Source organism: Plasmodium gaboni, chromosome 1 (assembly GCF_001602025.1).
Source record: "Plasmodium gaboni strain SY75 chromosome 1, whole genome shotgun sequence".
In the NCBI taxonomy this organism is placed as follows: Eukaryota; Apicomplexa; class Aconoidasida; order Haemosporida; family Plasmodiidae; genus Plasmodium; species Plasmodium gaboni.
Genome location: NC_031481.1, coordinates 118,928 through 128,927, shown reverse-complemented (window position 1 = coordinate 128,927; position 10,000 = coordinate 118,928). Strand labels below are relative to the sequence as shown.

At 18.0% G+C, this 10,000-nt stretch overlaps 3 protein-coding genes across 4 annotated transcripts; all 3 read left to right on the top strand.

Annotated features, from left to right (window-relative positions):
- Window positions 1–2,186: 2,186 nt before the first annotated feature.
- PGSY75_0105600 (hypothetical protein) lies at window positions 2,187–6,257 on the top strand (the record flags this gene model as incomplete). The annotated part of the gene is made up of 3 exons (XM_018783611.1): window positions 2,187–2,329; window positions 2,509–4,973; window positions 5,167–6,257. 3 exons carry the CDS (start codon window positions 2,187–2,189, stop codon window positions 6,255–6,257), a joined length of 3,699 nt encoding a protein of 1,232 aa, XP_018643895.1.
- Window positions 6,258–7,005: 748 nt separating this feature from the next.
- On the top strand, window positions 7,006–8,037 carry PGSY75_0105500 (hypothetical protein; the record flags this gene model as incomplete). The annotated part of the gene is made up of 1 exon (XM_018783610.1): window positions 7,006–8,037. One exon carries the CDS (start codon window positions 7,006–7,008, stop codon window positions 8,035–8,037), a length of 1,032 nt encoding a protein of 343 aa, XP_018643894.1.
- An 886-nt stretch (window positions 8,038–8,923) lies between these two features.
- PGSY75_0105400 (hypothetical protein) lies at window positions 8,924–9,496 on the top strand (the record flags this gene model as incomplete). Of its 2 annotated transcripts, none has more annotated exons than XM_018783609.1 (2): window positions 8,924–9,134; window positions 9,306–9,496. In XM_018783609.1, 2 exons carry the CDS (start codon window positions 8,924–8,926, stop codon window positions 9,494–9,496), a joined length of 402 nt encoding a protein of 133 aa, XP_018643893.1. The 2 variants fall into 2 exon arrangements, with proteins under 2 accessions (XP_018643893.1, XP_018643892.1); XM_018783608.1 differs by having other exon boundaries at window positions 9,285–9,496.
- Between the last annotated feature and the right edge of the window lie 504 nt (window positions 9,497–10,000).

Below are 10,000 nucleotides of genomic sequence, written 5' to 3'. Positions count from 1 at the left end.
CCATTAATTTAATATTTTATTCATATCTATATTCATATGAAATATTCTTTATAAAAAAATTGCTTGAATATTGCACATTAAATTTTGCAATTATCCTAATAAAGAATAAGATCCAAGAATATATATAAAATTGTCTTATTTATCATATTTGTATTCCATATTTTTGAACTATGTTATATGAATATATTTTTATTTTATTTTTCTATATTTCTTTTTTGTTTCTGAATATAAATTATAATGAATTCATAATTTCCCTTTTTGTACACATAAAAGGATATTAATATAATAAAATATTTTTTATTCATGTTGTGATATATTATTGAAATTTCCTTTAACATATGTGTTCACTTTTATAAAATATATTCAAATAAATAATATATTAAATGCAATATAATATATTCAATTAAAAGAACTTAAAATATTTATAAGGACACCATCATGAAAAAATTTTCATAATAAATTATATAGTTATACATAATAATAATATATATATGTATATATACATATACATGTCTATCACTCGCAATATTTCTCATAAAAATTACTGGAAAGAAGTAATTCAAAAGTAGAAAGGAAATAATATTTATACATTAGTTTTAATGAATATCATAACAATTTTTTAAGTTTATATATGTAAGCAAATTGGTTCAATTTTTATTTATGAAAAAGAAATAAATGAAAGTTTTTTGTGTGCATATGAGAACTCTCAAAAAATGTTGGTAAAACATTATTTGCAAATATGAATTAAAGCGAAAAAAAAAAATATATATATATATATATATATATTATTTTAGATAACCTTCGACTTCATGTAAATACATTGAAGTTGTATATATATATATTATAATATAATATAAAAATATGAATAAAATATACAATTATCACCTTAACTATAATTAAAATATATTCGATATAGTAAGAATTAAAAAGGCATAATCCTCTTTCCTTTATTTACCACCATTATTATGTTTTGAATAAATTATAAAATGAAAATTTAAGGGTATAATTATTACTTTGTATTTTAATTATTTGTCCTTTTTTCTTTTTTTCTCTCTTATATATATATATATATATATATATATATATGTTGTTAAAACAATGTTTTCGTAATAGGACATTATCCCATCCATATTTGAAAAAATAAACAAAATAGATAAAAAAAATATGAACTGTAGATCATTATTTAATTTATATAAAATATTTAGAGATTAATACAAAAAAAAAAAAAAAAAAAAAATTAAAAGTTCTCCAAACATTTTCATTTATTCATTAAAATTATATAATATCATTTTTATATTTGAAACGTTATATGCATATATATTCAATGTTTTGAAGGAATATATGTCAAATTATGAAGCTATAAAAATTATTTGTACAAATATTTATATTATTTCTATTTTATGTATACATTATTGTTTACTTTTTTTAAATACAAGAAATAAAAAATAATTATAGAACATGAGAATAATAAAAAAAATATAGAAAGAAGAGAACGTTCTTTTTTATTATTTTTTTTTAATATACATATATATATGGAAGGATACAAATTCATATAAAAATATATATAATATATATATATATTATATATATATAATATAATAGATATATACTTAGGTAGTATTATATAATAATATATTGTTATTTTAATATTTCATAAAATTTTTAAGGGAAAAATATGTATTTTAAAAAAATAATAAATATATTATATATATATATATATATATATATTTATGTATAATTAGTTATATCTTTAAATTTTATGTGCAAAAGAATAAAATAGGTAATGTTATATATATTTTAATATCATAATAAAAATCATAAATAACTCGAAAGAGTATTATATATATTATACATATTATATATATTTCTTTTTTGAGAATATTTACTAATTAATAGATAATAAAAAATAAAAAAATAAATAAAATATAACAGCATTTATTATCATATAAAATTGATCATATATTAATTTCATTATATAAACATATAAATAAAAAATAATGATTATAAAATAGAATGAAATATATGTATGTATAATAATTCCAATGAATTGTATCATAGGAGTTATAAATTCTTTATAACCTAATCCGATTATTATTATTATTATTATTTTTTTTTTTTTTTTTTTTTTTTTTTGATTTGTTTATGTTTTTATTTATATGTTTTTAATGAGATAAAGTATTAGAAGAATGAATCATCTGTTCAGCTTTCAAACAAATTTAAATGACATCTTTACAGGTGATAACATCAAAAAATCAGAGAACAGTTGTGATTATTGTATAAAAAGGAAAAGGGTATGTAAATGTGATACTATAAAAGAGGAACTAGGAAGGTAACAATAAAAAAAAAAAAAAATAATAAAATAAATAATAATAAGATAATACAATAGTATAAATATATTTGTATATTAATATACATATATAATTATACATACCTAAATATATATATATATATATATATATATATATTTATTTATTTATTTATTTATTTCCACCCACGCCCTTTTCGCAGCGAACATATATCCATTTTGAACGAGCTGATAGATCTGAAGAAATATTACGATGAAGTGTGCGAAAAGATTGTAGATAAATATCAAGATGTTGTTCATCGTTTTGAATACGACAAAGATATAGTGAAATATATAAAGAAGCATAATATAAATGATGAGATAGAATGTGTAGATTGGTTATATTTTTATGAGTTATTAAAAGAAAGGAAAATACTTGAAAATATAATTAACACAAAAGAAGATAAAGATAATATGACATCATTTAATAGTTTCCATATAAATGAAGAAGCTAATTTTATAAGTTGCATAAATTATTATTTAAAAATAAATAAATATAATAATGTTCATCATAATTGGATGGGTATGAGTTTAAATCCTTTTAATGAATATATAAATAATAATTATAATTTTGATATATTTAATAGGAATGAAAATATTGATGATATAAATAAAGAAAAGAAAAATGATTTTTTGAATTATCATTCATTATTAAAAATGAAAAATGAAAAAGAAGATATGTATAATGAAAGAACAAAAAAAAAAGATGACATATTATTATCTTTATTATATAAAGATAAAAAATTTTATCCTTTATATTATTATTCATATATATTATATGAAAATGAAAAATGGATCTCTGGTATAAATAATACAGGGAATATATTACATTTAGAAAATATTGAATATGTATGGAATAAGACAGTTCGAGAAGGTAATAAAATTAAATTATTTCATTTAATTACATGTGACTGTTTAAAAATAAAGGATATTCATAATATATATATGAATAACAATAAGAATAATATGGAAATAAACAAAGATAAGATAAAAATAATAGAAGAAAGTATTCATATAGAAAGAATATTATGTATAAGTCAATTAGTATGTTCTTTAGGTATGATAAATATTGGAGGATGTTTTATTATGAAAATAAAATTATCTTTTGATAATTTCCTTTTATCAATTTTTTCTATTCTTTCTATATGTTTTAAAAAAGTAGATGTGTATAGACCATCCTGTTGTTATTTACAAAATATTATATTTTTGATAGGGATTCATTTTAATGGTATAACATCTATATTTCTGTCATGCTTAAATAATTGGGTTCAATTAGCACAAAAAGAAATTGTTCCTTTCTTAAGTGGTAATTATAAATACAATGTTGAAGATGATATTGTAAAAATAAAAGAAAAAGAACAAAAAAAAATTAAGCTGAATGATAATATATTACATGATAATAGAAAAGAGGATAATATGTGGAATTATATAAATCATAGTATTATTCCACTTAAATGGATTAAAAGTAATTATTTAAAAGAATATAAAAACTGTATAAATCATTTTATTGAATATATAATATATGAATTAAAAAAATGTATTAATGTATCAAATATGAGTTTAATTAAAAAGAATATAGAAAATACCAAGAATACTTATATATCTCAATTTTTTGAAGAACATAAAATTATCGATATAAAAAAAAAGGATAAATTAATATATAAATTTATGGATCATATATATGAGGATGTTGATTTATTAAATGAAACATATCAAGAAAAAAATAAAGATAAAATTAATGATCATAAATATAGCACCATGGATAATATCAGTATATCATCAGAAGATATAAACAATGAGACATTTTTTAATAATAATATTAACAATGCTGATAATAAAAATTGGTTAAAAATAAATAATACTATTTTATATGAGACCGAAGAAAAAGGTATTTATTTTAGAAATACATATTATAAAAATAATTATTGTAATGACAATATAAAAAAATATCGAAAAAAAATAACAGCTTTATTAAAAAAAATAAAATTTAAAAATTTTAGTAATATGGATGATAATAATATTAATTTGGAAGATGACGATGATATAAACGAAAATAAAAAAACACCAACAAATAATCATCATAATAATAATAATAATAATAAAAATGAATTGTTCCAACTTGATGAGTATATTATAAAAAAAAGAAAATTTAGTATGGATAAAAATTTAATTTTAAAACATCATTTAGAATTTGAAAATTTATTAAAAAAACAAGTTTATTTTACAAGTAAAAATTGGTTTAAATCTTATTTACACAATAGTGTAGATAAATATAATAATTCTTTTTTTTTAAAAAAGAAAAATATTTTTAAAGATATCTTAAAATGTAGATATTATTTATATTATAATAATTATGATATACATATTAATAGTTTTAAACAAATATTAAAACAATATGAACCATTAAATATATCTTATATAAATTATGAATTACATGCAAATGTAATCGATTGTCTTTTTACTCTAACAAATTGTGCATATTTGAATATTTTTCAAGATAGTTCATTTTTAGAACAATTTATAGTTATAAGTAATGAACAAAATGTCTATAACTTTTTTTCAAAATTTCAAAATGGTCACTATGTTTATTTTGATGAGAAAATTAAATCGCATATTTTATCGGAGCATGGTAAAAATGAGATGGAAAAAAATAGCTACATATGCCTTCATACATGTGTAGTACATATATGTGCCCCTTAATTAAAAGAATATATATATGAACACACAAAAACATATAAAATAAAAATATATATATATATATATATATATGTATATTTATTTATATTTGTATATTTTTTTTTTTTTTTTTTTTTTTTTTTTAGGGTCAAAGAAACGTGATACTGAACATTCTGAAACATTTCTTAACCTAGATGATATGTATGAAAATAAAAAATCTTACAAAGCGATAAGTGAATTATTAATTAGTTGTATAAAGGATAAGAATAGTTGCTCATTTATTTATATAGATATGAATAGTATATATCCAAATTTTGTAGATGTAGTAGAAAAAGAATTAAAAATAAAAAATTATTTGGTGGGTAGTTTAATTATAGCTTATAATTTTTTAAAAAAAAATGGGAATATGATAATACGCTTAAGTAGTGTTCTTACATTTTTTACGGCAGGTTTAATTTATATTTTATTTTGTTCATTTGATAAAATAGAATTTTTTATTCCACCATCATGTGATGATATTAGTTTAGATATATTTCTATATTGTCACAACTTCAATGAAAATTATATATATCGTCATTATATACAATTTATATGGGATGCTTTAATATGTAATAAACATATTGATGAGAAATTATTTAATATGGATGAAAAAAATAAATTAGAAAAGCCTATAAATAAAAGAAGAAAAGCTGATCTCTATTTTTCTGTTCCTATGTATTATCTAATGAATAAACATTTTGTTATGTTTTTAAAAAAATTCAATTCTTTTTATTTTAAACATCATATTAATGTATGCTTGAATTTTATGAAAGAGCCAAAATATTTTTATCATAATAAAATTTTGATAAAATCTTTGCTCACCCATTTTTTTAAGGCTTATGTTATTCAGGCGAAAACATTTGAAAATGTATATAAGTCCATAGGAATGAGTTATGATAATTTTTATGAAGGAAGAGAAGATAGTGATGATGAAGATGAAGAGGAAGACGAAGAAAATCAAGAAGAAGATCAAAACAAAAAGGAAGAGCAAAAGGTAGTAGAGGAAAAAGAAAAAATTCATGAAACATATGATGAAGAAAAAAGCTTTAAAACATTTTTAGATTTAAATAGAAATGTATCAAATGAGAAAAATCAATTTGAATTTTATTCTAGCGATTCGAATTATTCAATAATGTGTGAATATAAAAATGTTCCGAGTGAAATATCTATATCTGAATCTGCATGGGACAGTTCCTAAAATAAAATATATATATATATATATATATATATTTATATATACATATATGTATTCAATTTTTTGCCTATACACTTTTTAGTAATTCATTTTGTTGTATGCCAAATATTTCCTTTTTATTATATTGTACTATTTGTTTTATTTATTTGTAAATATTTTTATAAGTATAAAAATATTTCATTTTATAATCCTACAAGTATTAAATTTTGTAATATATTTTTTTTTTTTTCAGAGTTATATATTTTCATATTATTTATATTACACCTATTTATTTTATTTTATTTTATTTTATATTTTTTTAATTTTTTTTTTTTTTTTTTTGATGAAAAAATAAATATCATTTTGTCAATAATTAAGAAACCGTTTAAAATTGTATTTTAATATATTTTAATATATTTTAACATATTTTATTTTTTTATATGTTCCCTCTTATATTTATTAAAAGAAGGAAATGTTTTCATATGTGTTACATTATGATCTACAAAATGATTTTATGTTAGAGCCTATCAGAAGGGTTAATGTGAATGTAAATGTAAAGTTGATTTTTAGCTTTAAATTTGATTTTTGGTATATAATAAATATATTTTTTCTTATATTATTTATAAATATTATATAAAGGTGAACATATTTATTTAAAAAAAATATATATATATATATATATATATATAATATTTATGTGTAATTTTTAATTTTTAATTTTTTTTGTTTTTTATTTTTTATTTTTTATTTTAATATTGATGAATTAATTTTAATGGCTATAAAACTATGCAGAAATTTTCTACGAAGTAATACTAAGAAGGCTATTTTTTTTAAGGAAAGAGATGATATAAAAAAAAGTTTTGATGATAATAATTCAGTTTTAGAAGATAGTTCATTTGATAGCCCTTTAAAGGCATCAGATGAATTTCCTTCATATATGCAACCATCTGAAAAGAATAGTAGTTGGTCAGAAGAATGGCGAGATGAAAATTTAAAGTTAAGAGAAAAGGATAAGAGATATAATTTGAGTGTATCTGATAATTATGCATATAGTGTTCCATATAATTATAAAATAGTAATACCTAATAAAGGAAAGAATATAAAAGATGAAAAGGATAAAAGAAAAAAATTATTAAATGATGAAAAATTTATAAAAGAAGAATATAGTAGAGATGTAAGTAATACATTAAATTATAGTGATTTTTGTGGATTTAGAAATCCAACACTTTCAACATTTGAAAATTATAGATATTGGCAAGATAGTGGTTTTAAAAAATTTATGAATCGTATATTTCCAATAAAGATACCAGAACATAGAAAAATTGATCCTTTATTAAGAGAGTATATATATTTTTTACATTCTTTTGATCCTTATCGTTTTACCTTCAAAAGATTAAGTGAGAGATATTTATTTCCAGAAAATGTTATACGTTCTATTTATAAAGAAGAAAGTGTAAAACGTTTCTTAGAAGATTATCAATTATGTGATGATAAAACTAAAAGAATATCTAAGAAAGAAGCAGTTTTAAAAATTAAAGAATTAATATATTCAAAAAAAATTGGATATAAAGATATAGGTGATTATGAAAATATAAAAAATGAACAAGATGAATTCTGTGGTCATAAAAATACATTTGATCAAATCAATAGACAAATAATACAAGTTGAATCTATATCAGCATTTCCATTACCAGATAGAAGAAACCCTGTACCTAAAAGGGTTGATATCGATATGACTGTTTGTAATACTTCAAATGTAAAAATTATGAACTGGATTAACCCTAACGATAAGGTCATATTTTAGTTCTAACATATTAATATGTAATCAACTTATCCACATATTTATTTTGTGAGAAATAGTTACACTATATAAATATAAAAAATATGTAGATATATGAACATATTCACATAAGTATATTTTATCCATCTAATTTATTTGTTTAATTTATACAAATATAAATTTCTTTTCTTTTTTTAAATAAACAAATATAAATATAAATATATATATATATATATATATATATCTTTTAATTTGTATGTTTATTTTATTTTTTTTTTTTTTTTGAGTTTATTATCTGTTCATGTGCAACATGCTATTTGAAAATTTTATTATTATTTTTTTTTGGTTCTTCAATATATACACACACATTTATATATATAGGTATATATATTTATATATGTTTTTTTTTTTTTTTTTTTTTTTTTTTGGACAATATAAAATTTTATATTATGTTTATTTTAAATATTCTTTATGTTTTATTTTTAATATTTTTATATTTTTCTGTGCATACCTTTATACTATATAAACAATGAAAACACTTCAATCATTTTTTATTTAATTTAAAAGAAAAGAAAAGAAAAGAAAAATGTTGCACAATATTTACTGTTTAGCCGTGCATTAATATATACATATATATATATTAATATAATTATGTTTTATAACACACAATGGTAGTATGTGATTTTTTGTTTTTTTGTTTATGTAGAATAGTTAATATATATATGTATATATATATGTATTTTTTTTTTTTTTTTTTTATTTTAAATCTAAAAAATTTATATATGAAAAATTCTCAACTATAAATAATTATATATATATTTATATTTATATATTTATAGACAAAAAAAAAAAATGTCTCTTCTATGTTAATTTTTTTTTTTTTTTTTTTTTTTTTTTTTTTTTTTTAAAAATGAAATTATGGTTGGTTGTTTGTTTTTTATTTTTACTTTCAAATAATTTCATATGGGCGAAGCAAGATGATGAGGTGAAAAAAAATAAAAGATATATGTTAAGAAAGAAATTTAAGAATAATAAAATACACATAATGCAAAATGAACCAAATAAAATTTTTTTACAAGTACAATCAAAACATATATATGACCCTACTGGTGTATTTAGAGGTATGAAGGAAGGATAATAGGACAATTGTAAATTAAATAAAAAAAAGTAAAATGTGTGTTTTTTTTTTTTTTCCCTACATATATGTATACATATATATATGTATATATTTTTTGTGTGTTTATATCTGTATATTTTCTTTTAATATTTAGATATGCATAATTTTGCATTAGGTGCGTCTACTATTTATTTCTCGAGGCTCATGTGGGGTGCTATCATATTTGTAATAATGTTTATACTAGTATCAATAATAGGTATATATTTATATGTTGATAATCTGGAAAATACCTTATCTCATAAGAATAAACATCATAAGAATGTTATGAATCATTATATAGTTAATCCAAATCCTATGCATAATTAAATAAGAAGAATTATTATCTTAATAATATTGATAATAACAATCACTTGTATAGATTCAAATGGGAAGCAGACATTATATCAAAAATAATAAAGTATACAATTTATACAATAATGTTTTTAAATAAATAAATAAATATATATATAAATATATATATATTTTTTTTTGTTACAGGATAAAAGGTAACAAAAAAGAAAAAAAAAAAAAGGAAAATATTTAAAATATCCAATAAAGGATATATCTGAATATATAAATCTATTGATGTTTTTATTTCTAATGTTTCACATATTTTTTATATTTTATTTTTTTAAACCTACTTCAATATAGAAAAAAAAAAAAAAAAAAAAAAAAAAAATCATTGAATTATAACTTTATTTCTAATTAGAAAACACCATGTGTTTATATACACATAAGGGTGTATGTATTATATATATATATATATATATATATATATATATGTATTTTTTTTTTTTTTTTTTTTTTTTTTTTTTATTTTATTATTTTATT